The following is a 21,247-nucleotide window of genomic DNA, read 5'->3' as shown; positions in this document are numbered from 1 at the left end:
TTTGAAGTAAACTTAAAATTGATATGGTTTGGTTGCCAGGGACGGCAATGACCTGTTACAGATGGAGCGTGTCATCTCTGAGCATGACACTGCAGTGGGGTTCTCTCTCTCTCTGTAACCCCCATTGTTAGAGTGGGACAAAGGCACCTAGCATTCATAGGTCTCAGGAAACTGCAGCCCCTTGCACATCTCGGAAAAACCCAGCCAGAGGCCTCTTGTGCTGGTAAACAACTACCAGGAGACTACAGGCGGGCAGTACCCCCCTGTGGCCACCACGGAGGTCAGAGGCCCCAAAGTGGCGGTGCCCGTGAATTGCATGCAGGAAGGAGCAGGTGAGGGTGAAGGAAGCACACCTGCCTCACAGCTGCCTTGTGCTCATGGACCACCTGAGATAGCCATACACATCCGGACACACCTAACCATGCACCAGCCCCTATCTCCACCCTCACTGTCTTGTCCTTTACAAAAAGAGAATGCAATAGATCACATTTAATACACCCCCCTCTCTAGGAAACCAACACAGTTTCTCTATGAAAGTGAACACACAGCGCATGTGCCGTAATGATAGGTTGTCGGTCACTCGGTGACCCATGAGAACACTCATCAAGATGCCCACAGTCGAGTAACCAGTGGCACAGCCCTTGGTCTTTTTTCCCAATGTTCACGACTCATGCCACAGCTGCAGGTGAAGTTTCCCCAAATCTCTTCCTAAATTCCAGGCTCTGACTGCCACGCTGTTTGTCTCAACAGTAACTTGTTGACATGAGGCCCCAGGGGTGGCAGCGTGAAAGGGATTTGGGGGTGATGAGATGCTGAGTTCTTTTAACAAGCTGAATTTGGGGGCAGTGCCTTCTGCACACGCCTGAGTGTCATTTGCACTAACCCAGACCCAAGCCCAGCATAAACCAGCACTTCCCACAGCGGGAAGAGGTGCAGAAAGATTCAGCCCAGACTCCCACTCACAGCAGGTACACACGCGCGCTGGGGACCAAAGCGCAGATGATGGAGCGAAGAGGGGACTGCCACACAGATCCCAGCCCATGCCACAGCTGTGGGACCATTCAAAATAAACCAACAGAGGAAACTGAAGGTCAGCTCCTTGTGCCCAGGAGTCAGACCTTCTGGGTTGAAGACCATTCTCTGGGAAGCATCACTGTCATCATGCTCCAGGACCCCGTGACCCTCTCCATACTGGGCCAGCAAGGAACAGACAGGCTACGGACACAGCTTTTCTCCCAGAGGACAGATGGGCCCTGGAGGGAACATCCCAACTGCGGCCCAGATGTGCTGAATTTCTTACATGTCTAGACAAACAACCACCCCCACATCTACTTCCTACCTGTCTACACAGACAATGAAACTGACCCTACATCTATTTCATGCACGGCTACACTGACACCCACCACCACCTACCTCCTACATGTCTGCACAGAACCCACCCCCACCGCTATTTCCTACACGTCTACACAGAACCCACCCCCACGGCTACTTCTTGCATGTCTGCACAGACACCGACACTACATTTACTTCGTGCATATCTACACAGACACCAACCTGCATATCCACCTCCTGCATATCTACAGACACCCACCCCTTTCTTAGAGCCTTCTCTCAAGATTTCACCTTATCTTCCGAGTCTTCTGTGCTTCCTCTGGTAGGTGATGTTCCCTATTTGTGAAACCCAGAACTGGGAAGAAGGTGGGATCCCCTCTAATGAGCTGAAACATACTGCAGCACTTCAGGGCCCCTTGACTTCATCCAGGCTTATCCCAGGCCCCAGGCTGCCCTGCAGACCCACATGCCCTGTGTGCATTCCCGCAGGACTTCTCCACTCTCCTCACCTCCACGGAGCTCCATCACTACCTCTGGTTTGTCCAGCACTGGAGCCCACTCCCCCGAGCAGGGCCAGCCTGCTCTATAACTCCTAGTACTAGCTGGTAAAGGTCCCTCGTGACAAGGAAGGAGCAGGAGGGGGTAAGGAGCAACAGGCTTAAGCCTCCAAGTCAACCCTGCCATCCCACTTCCACTTCACCTCCCAATCCCGCTGGCTCAAGGAGGCTGGCCATGTGGTCTTGGCTGCAGCCATGCCATTCCCAACAGAATTGCAATTGTTCCCAAAGAAGAAAGGCCCCTGCATTTTGGTTGTTTGGCAATTAGCAATCTCTACCATGGCCTCATTAAAATGATGATATCCTCCTGAACTAATGTAAGAAGAAAGCCTGCTCAATCCCTCCAGCTGCCAGGAGGTTGTGGTTTGCTCTGTGGCATGTAACATCCCCAAGATGCTGAGTTACAGCACTACAGCATGCCTGGCTCACGTGTGCCCACTCTTCCTACTTACCAGATCTGTCCCACATTGACCAGGGACATGTAGAGGACCCAGAGAGCAGTCATGAGAACCATATTAGCACAGCCGGTGACCACAATGAAAGACGAGATGCCCAACCCGAGCAGCGCGAGGGCATCCAGGTTGGAGTCCATGTGTGACCAGTCCAGCAGCCAAAGGATAGTCGGGGCATAGCTCAGGGCGCCCCAGCCAGCTTGCCCCTGGAAGTGCTGCTGCACACTCTTCAGGTACACTTTGCAGGGCAGCAGTCCTCTGTCTCCAATCAGCTGCTTGTTCTGATGAAAAGCCACCAAGAATGCCACAACTAGAGAAAAAGGGAAAGATAAAAGGAATGTGAGCAGCCTTGGCCGGTTTGGCTCAGTGGTTGGAGCGTCGGCCCTCAGACCGAAGGGTCTTGGGCTTGATTCCAGTCAAGAGCACATGCCGGGGTTGCAGGCTGGATCCCAAGCCCTGGTTGGGATCATGCAGGAGGCAACCAATTGATGTCTCTCTCTTACATCAATGTTTCTCTCTCTCACCTCCCTCCCTCCCTTCCACTCTCTCTAGAAAATCAATGAAAAAAATATCCTCAGGTGAGGATTAAAATAAATAAATAAAAGGAATGTGAGCAGGCACACACTATCTGTGGACACCAGTGAGTGCTTTTCCAATGTGTGGAGGCTCAGCTGGGCAAGAAGCTAAGGCAGAGTCTGACTAATGGGTTGGAACCAAAGTATGGACTAAGGGGTCTGAATATTTCTCAAAATCCTGGGAGAAATTTTGGAAGACTCAACCTGGAGACATCACATGTATATGTATATATACCTATATATATATATCTTGTATCTACTTATGTACATTGTATGTTTATATATCAACATACATGTATATACAATATATGTCTGATTACATGTAAATGGTCAGTTAACCAACCAAGAGTGCACGCAGCATTCCCATTATAAATACATCCTGATAACCCACAGGTCGGATCAATAGTGCTACTCCCAGAACTAGCTACAGTGCTTGAAGCTTATGATAGTATTTACTCTTAAGTCACGATTACCCTCCATTCAAACCACAAGTTTCTGAATTTGTGTCTAACAATTCCCACTCCTCCAAGAGCCCAGTCCTGTCCTCTGGACTTCAGTGTCTACACAGAGATGTTTGCACAGAGATGCTACAGCAGACAGCACGGCACTCTTGTCTGCGAACGTGAGGAGCAGGGAAACTCAGCCGCCAAGCGAGGAAAGGGAAGTAAAAGGCAGCTCGAAGCAGTTCCATACAGTGCCGAGCGGCCACCAAGACACCGCTGGGTGGCAAACACATGCACACTAACGGAGACACAAGCTGAATTTTGTAAAAAGCCAAACAACACTATGCATTTCTATCATGAATAAAAACGCATGACAGGAAACAACACTATGTATTTCTATCATGAATAAAAACGCATGACAGATGGAGAACACGGTTGTGGGTCAGGTTCACAGGTGTCACAGTCAGCACCTGCCCTTTTAGGGAAGTGGGCAAACCCTGGTTCAAAGCAAACAGTAACAACGAGCTGTGTGTTTACAGCACGTGTAAAGCAAAGTATATAAGAGAACAGCACAAAGGCTGAAGGGAAATACTGGAAATATGCTCTTAGGATGTTACACTACACAGATATTGGTAGACTATTAAGTGAAGGTAGACTCAGATTAACTTACAATGTACTATATATTATAATTCCTGTGGGAGAGCAAAATTTTTTTAAAAATAATTCTAAGGAATAAATCAATACAGATACTAAACTGAAATAATTTTTAAAATGCTTATTTAACAACAACAACAAAAAAAAAGCAGGAAAAAAGAAACAACAGAAGGAACAAACCAGAAAATGTACCCAACCTGTGTGGCTCAGTGGACTGAGCACTGTCCCATGGACTGAGAAGTCCCAGTTCGATTCCCAGTCAGGGCACATGCCCAGTTTCGGGTTTGATCCCCAGTGGGGGGCATGTAGGAGGCAGCTGATTGATGTTTCTCTCTCACACTGATGTTTCTATTTCTCCCTCCCTCTTTCTCTCTCTGAGAAATCAATAAAACATTAAAAAATTTTAGAAAAAGAAAATAACTAGTGCCCTAGCTGGTTTGGCTCAGCGGTTAGAGCATCGGCCCACGGACCAAAGGATCGAGGGTTCAATTCCCAGTCAGGGGCACATACATGGGTTGCAAGTTCATTCCTGGCCCTGTTTGGGGTTGTGCAGGAGGCAATCAATTGATGTCTCTCTCTCACATCGATGTTGGCATGCTTGAAGTTGTCCCAGAGGCTCCTTACACTTTCCTCATTTTTTTGGATTCTTTTTTCTTTTTGCTGTTCTGATTGGGCGTTTTTTGCTTCCTTATATTCCAAATCGATGGTTTGCTCCTTGGATTTACGTACTCTATTATTGAAGCTATGTAAATTATTCTTTATTTCAGTTAAAGCCTCCTTCGTTTCTAACTGTGCAGCGATCATTTCTGACTGGTCCTTTTTTATGCTCTTGAGGCCCTCACTGAGTTCATTGAGCATCCTTATAAGCAGTATTTTGAACTCAGTATCTGTTAGGTTGCTTATCTCCATTTCGCTTAGTTCTTTTCTTGGGGTTTTGTTCTGTTCTTTCATTTGGGACCTGTTTCTTTGTATCCTCATTTTGGCTGCCTCCCTGTGTTTGTTTCTATGTATTACTTAACGAGAGGTATGGGGCTCACTGAGACCCGATGCTGCTCGTTTGAAAGAATTTAGGAAAAACCTGAAGCAGGATCCAAGTCAGGCCAATCCTATGGTTAAGCAAGTGGCAACAGCTTGTGCGTTTTTTGTTTTTTTTTTATTCTCACCGAGGACATTTTTCCACCTTTTATTCAGATAGAGCGGGAGGGAGAGAGAGAAAAAACATCGACGTGAAAGGGACACATCGAGTGGCTGCCACCCACACGACCAGGGACAAACTGCAACCAAAGTACATGCCCTTAGCGGGAACCAAACCCGGGTCTCTCTGGACCACAGACCAACGCTCTAACCACTGAGCCAAACCGGCCAGGCCTAAAAGTTGGTTCTTTGAAAAGGTCAATATAATTGACAAACCTCTAGCCAAACTGACTAAGTAAAAGAGAAAAGACACCAATTACAGGAATGAAGAGGCAACATTGTTACTGACCCCACAGACATTAAAAAGATAATAAAGGAACACTGCAATCTCTCTAAGATCATACATTGGACAACTTAGATGAAATAGATCAATTACTTGGAAGACACACTACTAAACTCACAAAAGGAAAAATAAAGATAATATATCACAACCAATTGCATCTCAGAAATACAAGGCTGGTTTAATACTCAAAAACAGATCAATATAGTTCACCACACTAACACTAAATAAGAAAAACCTTATGATATATCAATCAACACACAAAAAAAGCACATGACAAAATTCAACATCCATTTACGATAAAAAACATTCAGCAAACTTGGACTAGAAGGAAACTTTATCAACCTATAAACGTTAGCTATGAAAAACAAGAAAAGGGTAGCTAGCTATGAAAAACACTCAAGATCATACTTAAAGATGAGCAACTAAATACTGTCCTACTAAGATTTGGAACAAAGATGTCTCTCTCACTACTCCTATCCAACACTGTATGGGAAGTCCTAGCTAGTGTGATGAGGCAAGTACAAGAAAGAAAAGGCATAAAGATTTGAAAATATACAACTGTCTTTATTAACAGATGACATAATTGTCTATGTAGAAAATCCCAAATAAAACCACCAAAACTCTTGGAACTAACAAGTGAGTTTATGAAGATCACAGAATATAAGATTAATATACAAAAAGTCAATTGTTTTCCTCCTATATCAACAATGCACAACTACAATCTGAATTTTTCTAAAAAATGACAACAGCAAACAAAGAAAGTACATAGATGAAACCTAACAGATTCCAACATAATCTGCATGTGAGAACACTACAAGACATTGATGAAAAAAAATCTAAACAAATAGAGAGATACCTCATGTTCATGGATTGAAGAGTCAGAATGTCAATTCTCCTCAATTTGACCTATAGATATATAGGTCAAAATATCCAGCAAGTTTTCCTGTAGAGATTGACAAGCTGCTTCTAAAATCTATTTGGAGAAGCAAACTAGAACAGGCAAAATAATTCAGATAATGAACAAAGTTGGAGGGTTCATATTATTACCACAAAGCTACAGTAACCAAGGGAGCATCATAAGGATAGACACATAAATCATGGAACAGAACAGAGACCCTAGTAATAGATCTACACAAATACAGTCAACTGATTTGTGACAAAGGTGCAAAGACAATCTTCTCAACAAATGGTACTGGAATAATTGGATGTCCATATATATATATTTTAAATGAACCTTGACATATACCTGACACCTTTCACAAAAATTTACACCAAAAGGACCATGGCCCTCAATGTAAAATATGAAACTATAGAACTTCTGGAAGAAAATCTACGTGACTTGAGTCTGGCAATGAGTTTTTTAGATACAACACCAAAAGCATGAATGAAAAAACCTGATAAATTTGTATTTTATCAAATGAAAAACTTTTGTTCTATGAATAATACTTTTAAGAGAATGAAAAGACAAGCTACAGATTGGGAAAAAATATTGTGAATCATACCATGTATCCGACAAAGGACTTGTATCCAGAATATTTAAAGTAATGTTAAAACTTAATAAGAAAACAAAACCCCAATATTTTAAATGGGCCGAAGATCTGAACAGACACTGAAGTCATCTGTTTCACACAAAGAAGATACACAGATGGCAAATAAACACACGAAAAGATGCACAATATCATTTGTTACTGGGGAAATGCCAATTAAAACCACAATGCAATATTACCACACACCTATCATAACAGCCAAAATCCAAAAAACTGAAAACACTAAATGCTCCAGAGAATTCAGAACAACAGGAACTCTCATTCATTGCTGTTGGGAATGCAAACTGACATGCCATTCTGGATGAGTCTGGCAGTTTCTTCTAGAGTTCAACGGATTTACCACATGACCCAGCAAGTATACCCTGAGGTATTCATTCACCCAAGTGAACTGAAAGCACATTTACACCAAAACCTGCATGCAAATGTTTATGGTAGCTTTGTTCATGATTGCTAAAACTAGAAAACAAATATCATTGTCTCTCAACACGGAAATGGATAAACAAACTGCGGAACATTCACACAAGGGAATAACAGTCAGAGACAAATACACAGGAGCTGTTGATTCACGCAACAACATGGATGAATCTTAAGTGCATTTTGCTAAGTAAAAGAATCCAGACCCAAAGTCTACATACTGCATTCATACAGCATACTAGAAACAGCAAAACCACAGGGACAGAGCACAGATCAGAGCATGCCAGGAGCTGGTGGCGGGAAGTGGGGATTTTCAGGGGATAGAATTATAATAGAGTACTGGATGATGGATAACTATGCATTTGTCAAAGCCCATAGAACTAACTGTACATCACAAAAAATGAACCTTAATGTATACAAACTATCAAAACAACCTAGCCAGGAGGTCAGGGAATGCCAGGATGGAATGCAGACTGTGACAAATGAATTGAACTCTATTGCAAATGTATAACAGACCACACTGAACAGGAGGGTAAAGGGTGGGCTGGCCTAAGTAACTCTGGAAAATGTTTTCAGTGAAAACTGTAAAGACAAAGACAAAAGGAACTGTATATAAACACTGGAGTCTAGTTGGTTTTTCTCACGGGGGTAGGTGAACAATTCTGAAACTGCTTTGCATGTGCACTGGGGGTGAGCAAATAAACAAACCGTGGAGGATGGTGGGGCAAGATTCCTCACCAATGGAGAAGGAAGTTGCTAATAAGCAAGAATGAGAGGCCAGCACACACCTGTGCACTGGATTAGCATCGGAGATGCCAATGTGACCTCACGTTTACCTGAACATGTATTCAGAGGGATATGCAGAGAAGCAATCACACGTGGGTGTACACACACACATAGCCTAACCCTGTCTGCTAAGAGGGTCTGGAAGCAGTGACACCTGTAACAATGGGCACCCAGATTTGGGTTCTTACCATTCTCCAATAAAAGGAACCAGTGCTTCTGGAGAAATGGCTAGTTCTAAGTCTAAGAAATATGAAAGGAGCCTGCAGCATCTTGTAGTACCAGAAAGGAAGCGGTGGAAGGATAAAGAACAGAAGCGTGTCACAGGACACGGGCACACGTGGGAAGACCCACCACTGACCAGAGCCAGATATCTGCCACCACATGGGTAACAGCATTGGACCACAACCCAAAGTGAAACTGAGATGGTTCACGAACAGGGAGAAGACACGAACCTTCCTCACAGAGGAATTCCAAATAACGGAGATGCCCCCCCGCCCCCCGCCCCAGAAGGTGGCGCTGATTCCTCCCTCCCCTGGAGCATGGATGGGCTCAGTAATCAGTGTCCAGAGGACACAGAATGGACAAGGAAGTAGAACTTGACAGAGGAGACACATGGCAGATGTAGAGGGCTGTGACACTGCAGAAGGTCGGGTGGAGGGCAGCAGAGAGCTCCCCACAGCAGTCGTGTGTGTGTATGTGTGTGTGTGTGTGTGTTTTTCTTTCTTTCCTGCCTCAGACTGGTCCTGCACACTGTGTGTGTGTCTTTCTTTCCTGCCTCAGACTGGTCCTGCACACTGTGTGTGTGTGTATGTGTCTTTCTTTCCTGCCTCAGACTGGCCCTGCACACTCCAGAACCCACCTGGGCTCTTCCACACGAGGACCTAATTATCAGTGGCTAAACAGCTGGATGTCCTTCCTCTCCAAACCACAATTCATGCTCCAATGCCATGGAAGAAAAATGAGATTTGGTCTCACCAATTAAACAGTTTAAAAAGTAATTCTATGGCAAGAAGTATAGGAAACTTCCTAGTTTACTTATCAGAAAAAAATGATGATAAAATGGATTTAAATTTCAGAGAGAAAAAAAAACCTATTTCAATCTCCATTTCTGTTATAGAAATGGTTAAGTAGAAAGAATAAACAATTTTAAAAAGTTTTTAAATCTTAGGATCTCAAAGCTAAACCAACCAACCAACCTTAGGTGGGCTCATTCAGCCCTCCACCCCCACTCTAGGAAGGGGTGGGGGCAAGGCAAGAAGACTTGCTCAGCTGCTCACTGTGGGGTAGACCAGAGACTGATCTAGGAGAGGTAAACGGGTCATCTAGTTACCTATATATACATTAAGAGGCCTGCAAATATTCTTTAAAAATAAAAAAGAGACCTGACCTGGTGGGTCAGTTAGTTGAAGCATCATTCCATATACCAAAAGACTGCAGGTTCGATTCCCAGTCAGGGCACATACCTAGGTTGTGGGTTTGATTCCCAGTTTGGGTGCATACAAGAGGCAACTGATCTACATTTCTTTCTCTCTCTCTAAAATCAAATCCTTGGGTAAGGATTAAAAGAATGAATGAATGAATGAATGGATGAATGAATAAATAAAAAGGGTATGGAGGGGATAAATGGTGATGGAAGGAAACTTGACTTTGGGTAGTAAACACACAATACAATATACAGATGATGTATTATAGAATTGTACACCTGAAACCTATATAATTTTATTAACCAATGTCACCCCAATAAATTCAATAAAAAAGAAAATAAAGAAAAATTAGTTTTCTTTCTTTTCAGACAAATTGCTATAAAATCCAATCAGAATCAGCCCTGAAATGTCATTCTTCACCAGGCGGTTTTTAGTGACAGTGGTTAAATTCCAGCTTTGGCACAATAGCCACTGATACTTTTTCTTTAAAGGCTTGTAGGGCAGAGAGCTCAGAGGTTGGGCAGTGGGTTTGTTTTTTAAACAAACTGGAAGCATTTTACAGAGAAGCTTGTAAAACCAAGCAGAGCGTTTCATTAGATTCGGGTGGCCTGGAGGAAAGAATAAGAAATGTCCCAGGAACTCTCGGAATCCCTGGAAGCTCAGAACACCACAGAATGAGACAAGATTTCAATGATTTTTTTGGTTCCCCTTCTCCCTCAAATTTTTCAAAGAACAGCTAAGAATTTGGCAAACATGGGTGTGAATGGTTCTGCTCTGCTGCTTCAGTCCCACATTCGGGTGCCTTGTGGGAGCCAGGCTAAGCCACAACATCCCAAGAGACTTGATTGGTTGGGACCAAAAGTGTAACAAGCTACCCTTTAGAAGGTCAACTGAGAGTCGCCTCAGAGTACAGTACTCATTGTAAGGGAAGAGGATCAAGCAACCGCACAGAATTAAAATACATGTGAGAAGCATGGTATCACAAGATGCGTCTAGACCAAAAAAAAAAAGGTACTGCAGGCAAATCTAGGAATTAGAGTTGACCAGAAACTAGCTTTGAGATCCTTTCAAAGTTGAGTTTTTAGAGAATGTTATCCCAGGGACTCCGAGGTAATAATGTGAAACTGATGAGATAAGCAATTTTGTTCATGTGTCAAAAGTCCTCCACTGGCCCCAAAGCCCATGGTTCCTTCTGGAGAGGCCCACAGTACAGTCACCATGACTCAGGTGGTCATGGGTCACCGGGGGATTGGGGGGGGGGGGGACACACAACTGCCAGGGCCTGCGAGGAGCCCATCATCTCCATTAGACCCTCATTTAGTTTTTCAGGATTCACCCAAACAGGGAGGCTAGATGGGTCGGTGGTCCCCCAATGGGGTGTGTTTGGGAGCCATGAGGGTGTTTGGGACATGGGCCTCAAGTCAGCAGACTACACAGGACCAGAGAAACTCCTCCAGAATAGGGCAGGAGTCTTGAGATTCCCTGAGAAGAAACAAGGAAGGGACCTTATGTAGACCCACCATTAAATAACAAGGACCCGGAGCATGGAAGGGGAGATTAAAGGCTTCCAGAGAGAAAAACAGGTCCCTGTGACCTTGTCAGGTAATAAATATGTATTGGGTTTTCATCTCCGGTCCTGGCACAGAGCTCCTAAAAATCTTGGGATTTCCTCAGTGATGGGGTAAGAGGAGCACTGTTGTTCTCCATTAACATGCTCCTTTCAGCCTTACCTGGGTTTATTCCCGAGGTGTCCCTCGGAGGATGGGGGCTGGCTGCCAGGGGAACCCACCTTGTGATTACAGGTCTGAACTCTCAGCCCTGCCCCTAACCTTCTTGAAGGGAGAGGGGCTAGAGACTGAGCTAATAGCCAATGACCAATGATTTAATCACCCAACTGTGCAATGGAACCTCCATAAAATAACCCTAAATGAAGGGGTTCGGAGAGCTTCTGTGTTGTTGACCATGTAGAAAGGCTGGGAAAAGGGCACTCCTGGAGAACACATGAAAACTCGGCACCTTCCACATTTCCCCGTGCACCTCTTCTGTCTGCTGTTGCTGAGTTGCGTCCTTTATAATAGACCAGTAAACCTGTGTTTCCCTGAGTTCTGCGAGCTCTTCTAACACATCATGGAACCTAAGGAGGGAGCTGTGGGAACCCTGATTTACAGCTGGTCAAAAACACAGGTGACACCTGGACTTGTGACTGGAGTCTGAAGTGGGAGTGGCCTTGTGGGACTGAGTCCTTAGCCTGTGGGGTCTGGTCAATGCCAGGCAGTCACTGTCAGAACTGTTTAACGTGAGGAAAAAACTCACACATTTGGTGTCAGAAGTGTGTGAGTAGAAGAGTTTCTCTTTAGTCACTTGCATTAGAGCAGGAGTCAAACTGTGTGAAAACTTCTCAACACCAGAAAGTTCTGAAGAAAACTGCTTTGACAAACATTTGTAGACCCAAGCAAACTGATAATGTCCATGCGTGCAAGGAAGGACATGGAAAGTTCGCCTTCTCCATATCCTTTCTTTAAAAGTTGTTTAGGGATACACTCCAGCAAAAAGAGAAAATAAACCAAGAAATAAGAGGACGTGAGATCTGAGGAATTAGGAATACAACTGGAGGGAGAACCAGGGGGTCTTGTAAATGTGCAGTCTGTGAACTGAGTGTTCACACCAGGTACTAAGGGTGTCGTGGGGGCAAGGGAGGGAAAGGGAACACAGCTGGGAAAGTATCACATGTTACTTTGCAATGATAAATACCATGTTGCAAAGTCAAGAAAATTTTATGGAGCAGGAGATACCCCTAGAAGACAGAGGTAGAGATATAAGCAAAACACTGTGCCTCGGCTGCAAGGAGCTCACAGTTGGACAGGCAGACTGGTATGTAAACAACATTAAGAATTCTAATAAATGTATAGAGGGTGAAGGAAGCATAGGGCAAGGGTCAATTATTCAGCCTTGTTGCGTGATAATCAGTCCACAGGAGTAGTAACTATAAAATTCAACATCAAGTGAAATGTGTGGAGAGCCCCTATTGCATTGTGGACAGTCACTGGGACTTCAGGGACTCTGAAGTTGCTCACAGTCTAGTGAGATCTGGAACCCTCTAGAAAGAACTCAGTGCGGGATGACTGCCCACTTATCCCCAGCCATCTCAGCCAGACAACCTGTGCCTGAAAGATGGAAAATTGGTTCCTTTATGCAGCTGAAAAACACAGATTTTACTCCAAACATACTTGCAAGGTAGAAAAAAAATGCATCTGCCAAAGCAAATCATTCTGTGCTCAGCACAGAATATATTTGCTTGACCCAGTGGTTCAAAACTGAATTGAACAGAGAATCCCCATGGAGATCAAAGGCAGCTCGCTCATTTGAAAGCCGAGAGACATATTTTATAAAGCTGCGCGCTCTCTCTCTCTCTGCAAGTGAAGCCACTGGGGTTTCTCCACCGTTACAGGCTCCCCTTTTAAAGGTCTAATAAGTCTCATAGATTAACTTTGTCTTGACTTCATCTTTTGCTAAGTGACAGCTCAAACGTTTAGAATGACTAATCCTGTGGAGGATAAAGCAACACTGCAAGAACTATTTTTTATGAAACTTAAAAGAGAAAGAGGGTTGAGCTGAAAGCTCATATTGGCAGTCCCATGGCACACAGAGCCCCTTCAGCAAGCCTTGCAGTGACAACCGTGTGTCCACTGTGTGCTAGGAGATGGCCTGAGTTATCCCAGGGAAAGGAACACCCAGCCTCACCCTCCTGGAGTGCTGCTCATTTTTGGAAGGTCTCTGTCCAAAGAGCTGCAACTCCGCTCTTTCTTCACATGTGAGGGAAGAGATTTAGAAATGAAGCTGAGACATTCAGTGCTCAGTGCCCACTGCCCACAGTCACTGCCATGGAACCCTCTAGAAGTTGACTGTCCACTTGCCCAGGCCATCTCAGCCTGGGACTGTTCCCCATCCCCACTGGTCTCCCCTCACTTCTAGGTTTGTTTTGAGAATCTCAGTGTTTGGTTTTAGCCATGACTGCAAGTTGGGCCCATGAAGTGTGTACTTGTGTATTCACTATTCCTCCAGTGCTCAGGGCCTTTGCGCCCTTCTGAGTGCAGGGGCTGGGAAGGGGCAGGTGGACTCAGAGCTGGCTGCCAGGCCAGGAATCGGTGTTCTGGGCACACGGACTGACTTCTTTGGGGCTCGCAGGCTGGTTGGGCAGGCCCTGTACTGCTGCCTGGTTCTAAGACAGTTCTCAAACCGATCAAATGTGGATGTCACCGAACCCCGCAGGTAATATGCAAGCTTCACCTGCTGCTGTCTCAAACCTGCCAACAAGCCTCTGGTGAACATTAGGAGGCAAGGGCAATGCCTCGGTTATGATGAAAGCTCGGGAGGCTCCGGGTCCCACAGGGGCTGCCTGGCGGTTCGGATGGACTCTTCGATCAAAGGCGCACAGAGTGGAGACGCTACTTTCTGCGGTTGGGTTGGTTCAAGGTCCGGGAACGGGGTGCTGCTCAGGGCGCTTGACGCCCACGTTCCTGCTACCCCCAGCTGGTACCGGACTAATGAACTGGGGTTTCTGTAGTGCAGCCCTAGGCCGGCCAGGTCATGCGTGGGGGGCGGGGGGCTTCCGCAGTGGGGCCCTCGGGTTCCGGCAGCCGACGGTCGGCGGGCGACAGAGGGCAAAGTGGGGCAAGGTGCGAAGTCACCCGTGAGGACCCAATCCACCCACCCCCAACCTCACCCAGACCGCGGGACCGGAGGGGAGAGGGTCGCGCGGAGGGGTGCAAGTGCAGTGGCGTGGAGGGGGCGCATATGGCTGGGGCTCCGCTGTGTACGCGCCTGAGGAGCGGCCTGGGGACGGCACGGTCACTGGCGGGGTCGCGTGCGCGAGCGGACTCACAGTAAATGAAAGCGAGGGCCCTCAGGAGCACGATCCTGGTCAGCCAGAAGGTGCCCGCGCGGAGGCGGGCCGGGCAGTCCGGGGGGTCGCGCCCTGGCCCCGGCGGAGACCCAAGTTCCTGGCTCCCGCCCGCAATTTTCCGCCTCCTAAGCTGCTCTTCGGGCGCCGCCATTGCCGTGCCATTCAGGGAGCATGCGCAGGAATCATTGCGCGCCGAGACGCCCGCCCACAGCCGAGCGGCCCCGCCCACAACCAGGAGGACACGCCCATGTGCGGGGAGCTCGCGCCAGGCCCGAGCGCGCGCGCGCGCCCCCAGCAGACCGTGCGGGGTATTGTAACAGAGAAGGCAAGGAGGTGGGTACTTGGGAAGACAGTGAGCATCGCTCCACTTGGAAGGGGTTGGCCCACTCCATTCATTCATTCACTCATTCATCAGCTAACGTTGAAGAGGGCCCTGGAGCATCCCTTGACCTAGGCACCTGCCCTCATGGACCCTTACTCTAGGCAGGTGGCAGAAGGTACTCCAGATATAGAAATGCAATGGGAAAGAGGCTATTGGAAAGCTTGTGTCTGGCCAGTACCAGGGAGGCCCGGTTAGTGTTCAGGGAAGCTGGGCTGTGGGCATCCGAACACCCTGGCAGGTACTTCACTCCCTCTGCGGCTCCTGGGTTGTGTGGAGTTGCAGTCCCACAGAGGAAAGGCTGGAGCAGTGGTTCATCCCAGGACCCCAGGCTGTTATTGCCTGCATGGAGTGTGGCCAGGTGCCTCGCAGGTGTCCCCTCCCGGACTTCTCATCTCTGCTGTTCAAGGAGAATGCTAAGGTGGGGGTCACCGAGGTGAGGGACAGAGCAAACCTTGAAATTTAGCCAGATCCTCCAGCTCAGATAGCAGAGCCCATTAGATAGACAGAGCTCCTTCGGGCTCTCAAGAGTAGACCTCCAGCCATGGTGGAATGACCCAAGCAGAACCCCAGTAATGACACCAGCAATTCTACGTTCTGAGGATAGTTCAGGCACTGCTCAGGAGAGGTAGCTCCAAGAGGGTGGAATTGTAGGCATTTGTTAGAAGAAAGAAGGGGTGTGTAAGGCAAAGTAGGCATTAGAGCCCCAGGGGGCCCCTGGTTAAAATATGGGACACTTGGAAGCAAATGACTGAGGTAGGTATGAGTTTTTCTTATTTGTCAGAGCTCTACATTTTAAAGATTCTGTTCTTTTGTGTATATTGCAAATGTTTGTCCTGGGTTTTTTGTTTTTAAATCTTGTTCCTAGTGTTTTGACATATAAATTATCAAGACTTGTGTGGTCAAATTATCAGTCTTTCTTGCTTAATTGTATCTTCACTACCTGTAGTGTGAGCTCCACGAGGGCAGGAACTGACTCTGGACATAGGATCCCCCAAATCTAGGCCAGACCAGCAACTTCTAGAACCTCTCCCCAGCATTTCCCCCAACCCTCCCCCAAAACATTGTTGGAGTAATAGCATGTAAGTGCATCTTACAGTGTAATTTTTTTTAAAGTTTCCTTTTCTTTCTCATGAAAAACCCTTCCTTTGGAACCCAGCTCTGAAATGGGACCTATAAAAGATGTTGCAGTGGGCGGTGCAAACATCTCCCACATCCTGGTGAACCCCCAGCAGGAAAGCATGTGCCCAGAGGACTCACAGCCTTGAGGATCAGAGGAACTTGAGCCCTGGCCCATGCTCTGCTCCCAGTTTCTCCCATGAGAACCCACAACCTGCACTTCTCCCTGTTGTCCAGGCACAGCACTTGGGATAGGCCAGCACAGCTGTATGGGGAGAGCAGACAGAATCCAGTGTCTTCAGCCCAAGCTGCCCAAGCTTCCCCGGGTCTCTGTCCGGATGCAGGAGCTGCTCAGATAGGAGGCAAGGAAGGACAGCTCTGCCATCAGGTGTGACCCTGGGTGCTGCTTTTCAGGTGGGGACGGTCCTCACAAATGGGCCCTTTGTCCTCAGCTTCCCCTGGCCAGGGGCTGCATTGTTCTCCCCAGAGAAGGGCACAATGGGGCATTGTGCACAACAGAAAGGGGCCTCTTGTCTGGCCTCCAGCTTGCTGGGCTCAGTGCTCCCTCTTTGGGTTTGCCCAGGGTGGGAGAGGCCATCAAAGAGGTCTGCTGGAAGCTCCTGTTCTCAAGTTTCCTCCAGGGTCCTCCTTCCTGGGAGCTGACCGTAGAGGTCCAGTTCATCTGAGGGAATGGACCCTACCGAAGGGCTTGGCGGATGATGGGCTGGCCAGTGGCTCAGTTCTTGCCCATTCAGGCTGAATTTAATCAAAAGTGCACTGGTGTATTACTCAGCCATAAATAGGTGAAATATTGACACATGCTACAACATAGATGAACTGAAAAACCATTATGTTAAGTGAGTGAAGCCAGACACACAAGGCCACTTGATGTCTTTTTCCATTTATATGAAATGTCCAGAATAAGCAAATTCACAGAGACAAAGTAGATCCATGGTTCCTAGGGGCTGTGGGAGGGGGATGAGGTGTGACGACTGGCTGAGGGTTTCCTTGTGGGGTGATGAAACTCGATAGAGGTGGTGGTGGTGGCACAATATTGTGAATGTACTAAATACCACTGAGTTATACACACAGTGGTTAATTTTATACTATGTGAATTTCACCTAAAAAACAAACAAACAAAAATCCCTTTAAAGACATACACCCTTGTGTTGTTTCAGAATCACCTAGAAGGCACTGCTTTGACCTGTCAGGATAGGTCACGTCATTCATACCGAACTTCTCTCTTCATCTATATTAGGGAGCATCAGACAGTTTTAGAATGATATTTAGATGTAGGTGAGTTTCATGCTCCAAGAAGGCGCACCACTTAAAAACAAAGAAATCTTTTCTGCAAACCTTGGGCCAGCCACGCTGCCCAGACCCGTGCTGGAGAGGCACCAGGATGCTTTTCTCTCAGCCAACAGCACAGGCACACTGGGGTCTCCATCAAGCAGCTTCTCACAGCACCATGGGACTGGGGGGAGGGGAGGAAGCACTCCTGGACCTACATTTTCAAGCAAAATACTGTATGAGGAAAAGTCAAGCTGATACGGGAGATGCTGTGAGGTGCTGAGATGAGGCCCAGTTGCTTGGGGCTGGTTACAGGAGGACCCAGGGCCAAGCCAGAGAGAAAGCCGAGAAAAGGAGAGGGGAGAAAAGGGGGGCGCTCCCCTGAGAGGAGCTGTCAGTCAGCTCAAGATTGGGTCTAGTGTCATGGAGACCCACAAACAAGCTGGGACCCCTAGGTGGACCCAAGTCCCTGTTGGGCCCATCCACAGCTCCTCCAGCTCGGATCCGGAGCTGGGACACACACGAGCCTGAGGGCTGGCGGCATTCCCAGCAGCTGAGAGACGACTTCACAGAGGAATGAGCCCCGTGTCAGCACCTCGTCCAGCTGTCCCCAGGCACCCTGGCCTGGCAGCCACTGCCGCATCAGGACAATTGTCCCTGACGTGCGTTTGCAGCTGTCTCTGGCACCCATGAGAACCCAGCTTGGGCCCGAATCTAATCGTGCACCCTTCATTTACCCTAATTTTTCATGTCTTGACATCTGTTGATGGGGAGGGCAGGACCCACTGGTACTAACATCTGTCACTTTTTCTGGAGGGGTGATCAGTTTGGGCCCATCCCACCATGACTGTCCAGGGGCCAAAACTCTCTGGTAAAGCTGGCAGGTGCGAGTGAGGGTGGGCAGGCAGGTGCTGGGCCATTTGCTGGTTGTTCTGAACTGTGACTCACTCGTAGACGGCTGTTCCGCTTGGCTCGCCCAGCTCCTCTGTGGCTCCCTCAGCTCCAGGCCCTGAGCACTGTTGTCCTTGTACCCCAAAGACGTGGCCTTGTGTGGCCTGGCGAGCTGGTGAGCCATGAGTACTCGGCAGAGTAGAAAGCAAAACAATCCCAGTGCCTGTCCACTCACTGGTTGTTGAGCTCTGCAGGGGAAAAGAATGGGTAGCAATTTTTTCTCTCTCTTCGAATCACATTCTGAACTGGAAGAATCTTGGGAATTGCCTAGGCCAGCGGTCACTATCAGGAGGCCTGGCGGCTGAATCCTGTCCCACAGAGATGTATCACTTATTGACTGCCACAATAATGCCGTGTAACAAACAGTCTCAAAATTACAAGTCCTTGTGTCGGCCAGCAGTGCTACCCATCTGAGCTGGGCTCAGGCCTACCTCTGTGGTCAGCTGAGGTCTGGGTGGCAGCAGGGCCCTGGCTGGCTGTTGGGATGACTAGGGGCCTCTCTCCAACCATCCACAGGCCCACCACTCCTTATAACCTTGCCCGAGGCAGCTCTCATATCCCTTCCCTGCCTGGCTCCTGATGGCACTTAAGTCCAAGACCCCTGATTTGGCCCAAACCTCTTATTTCATGGTGGGGGAGGGGAGCTGAGGGGAAGCTTGTGCCCAACGCCATCCATCACCAGGTCTTCCCTTCCTGTGACCTTCCCCCAGTGGTTAAAGCACACAATCCATTTCTGGAAAGAGTGGGCGGCCTTCCTGTTACATGTTCTCCTTGAAGGCATGCCCAGATGGGCCCACCCGCAGGAGACGATAATGAGTTCACAAGCACAGAAAATACAATAAACACCAGGTGTTGGCCACTGCTTGCCTGGCATCTTACATATATCAACCCACACAGGCCCAGTGGTGCCCCTCAGGACAGGTACTCCTGACCCCTCTATTGTCCATAGTGGCCCCTTAACTTGCCTAAGGTCAAAGGGCCACAGAGGATGACAGCAGGTCTCATGACCTCAAACACCCTCCTTTCCAGAACCCCGATGCCTTCTTGGAGAGCCTACAACTCCCTCTTACCTCTTTGTACATCCAAGGGCAGTTGACAGCCCCAAATGATAAACCACTCTGTGGGTCCTCACTTGATAGAATACTTTGCCAGCATGAACTTCTGGAAGGCAGGCTCTGTGGGCCATCACCCTGTCCCAGCACCAGTGCAAGCCTGGCAGGGGGTAGAAGCTCCAGAAGTGTTTATGGGGAAAGCTACAGAATAGAAAACACACCCTCCAGGATCTCATGTCATGGAACCATGCAGCGGCTGTGCAAGGGGCTTCCCTTAGTTCAGGATGATCATACATGGTGTTGAAAGCTGCCAGAAATGTGCTTCTAACCCCCTCGGGTTTTACCATTACTTCCAACGAACACTCAGAAACTCTCATTTGGTTTATGCAGACCACATCTGCAAAGCTCACTCAGCGCCCGTTGAGGAGAGGCTATGCACCCTCAGCTGCTAGGAAGCCCCCGTCTAACTGCCCTTGAGCTCCCTCCTCTGATGACCAGCCAAGATGTAGCCTAGACAGTGGGTGCTCCTGCTCTCGCCTGACTTGATTTCTTCTTAAACTGATACTGGAGGTGACTGGCTGGGAACCGCCAGTTTCAGCAGCAAGGTTGGCCCCTATTCTGAAGTCCTCAAGTCCTGGGGCACAGGGGTGGGTGGCTGCTGGGTCCTGTCTACACATGCTACGTTCCACGAGGAAGGGGACGGTGAGGGTTTGCAGCTGAGAGAGCTGGGGTCTGCACTAACCAGCTCCCTGTGCCAGGCACTGACAGACCAATGCAAAGAGGACCTGACAGTTTCCTGCGCCTCTGTCCCCAGAGCGTAGGGAGGCAAAGCTTCACCATGCTTCACCTTCAGGATGCCAGTGCCTTCAGCAGCGCAACAGCCTCGCTTTTCCGAAGAACCGTGCAGCTTCCTTCTACCTTGCCCAATATTCCTGCCTGAGGGTATCTTAATTAAACCCTCCCTCACTTTGTTCAGAAAAACAAATACCTGGGAGACAGCAGAAATCTTTTGACAGATGTGTTTTAATTTGCCTGTGGTACTAATGGGTCTCTGGAACCTTCTGTCTGGTAGAGGCGGTCAGGGCACCTCACTCAGAAAGGGGGTTTTCCTCTGTGATGTGTTTATTTCCATTCCTCATGTCCCTTTGCATCATACTTGACAAAGGGCCCCACTTCAGAGGGTTCACGTTTGGACATCTTGATCCAGCAGCCTCATCGATCTGAAAGCTGAGCTTGGAATGATGAGCACAGCTCTCAGCGCCTATTTGGGTTCAGAGAAGTGACTGATTTTCTAGAGTTGATGTCCTGGCTGCCCTTCTGCAAGTGGGTTAAGAAAGCCTCTCCCAGCCCTTGTGGCTTCTCAAAGCTCAGTAACCAGAAGACAGAGGAGTTTGGCACACAGGACCAGGGGCTCAGGGCATGGTGAAGGGCAGAGGTCCAGGGGGTAAGGGCCCAGAATGAGACTGGGATCCAAAGGAGTGAGGATGTGGAATGAGGCTGGAATGTGGGGGTCCTGGGAAGTGAGGGTCCGAAATGGGTCTGGGGGCCAGGGTAGCTAGGGCTCAGAATGAAGGTGGAGTCCGAGGTCCAGGAGAGTGAGTGCCTGGAGTAGGGCTGCAGCCCAGGGGTCCAGGAGTCTGGTGTCCTGCAGAATTCTTCTGCATGGACAAGGAATGGAATTTATTGGAGAATGGGATGGAGACGTCCAGGGGAGGGCAGAATCTGATCCCGAGTCTCTAATACCTCAGCAGACTCAGTTTCCTTAGTAAAAGATGCTGCTGGGGCCTGACCTTGACCCCTGGTGCTCTCTTTACTGAGGGAAGGCTGTGTGTTGAGATCCCCAGGACCCTGCCTGAGGAGGTTTTGGCTGCAGAAGCACCCTCTGCTTGCCA

The 21,247-nt window shown here is 48.0% G+C and overlaps 1 protein-coding gene across 2 annotated transcripts in view; it reads right to left on the bottom strand.

Moving 5' to 3' along the window:
* LMF1 (lipase maturation factor 1) overlaps positions 1–14,724 on the bottom strand; it is a 109,190-nt gene extending 94,466 nt beyond the window's left edge. The window contains exons 1-2 of one of the 2 annotated variants that reach the window (XM_036280493.1): positions 14,544–14,724; positions 2,342–2,651 (exon numbers count right to left, since the gene is read on the bottom strand). In XM_036280493.1, coding sequence (XP_036136386.1) covers positions 2,342–2,651; positions 14,544–14,715 — 482 coding nt within the window. In that variant the 5' untranslated portion in view covers positions 14,716–14,724. Of the gene's footprint in view, positions 1–2,341; positions 2,652–14,543 lie in introns of those variants that run through there. The other variant, XM_036280492.1, reaches the window with a different exon arrangement.
* Positions 14,725–21,247: the final 6,523 nt, after the last annotated feature.

The sequence above is a fragment of the Molossus molossus genome, unplaced genomic scaffold (assembly GCF_014108415.1).
Source record: "Molossus molossus isolate mMolMol1 unplaced genomic scaffold, mMolMol1.p scaffold_m16_p_3, whole genome shotgun sequence".
In the NCBI taxonomy this organism is placed as follows: Eukaryota; Metazoa; Chordata; class Mammalia; order Chiroptera; family Molossidae; genus Molossus; species Molossus molossus.
Note: the sequence above shows the minus strand (reverse complement) of the source record. Positions and strands in the feature narration are given on the sequence as shown.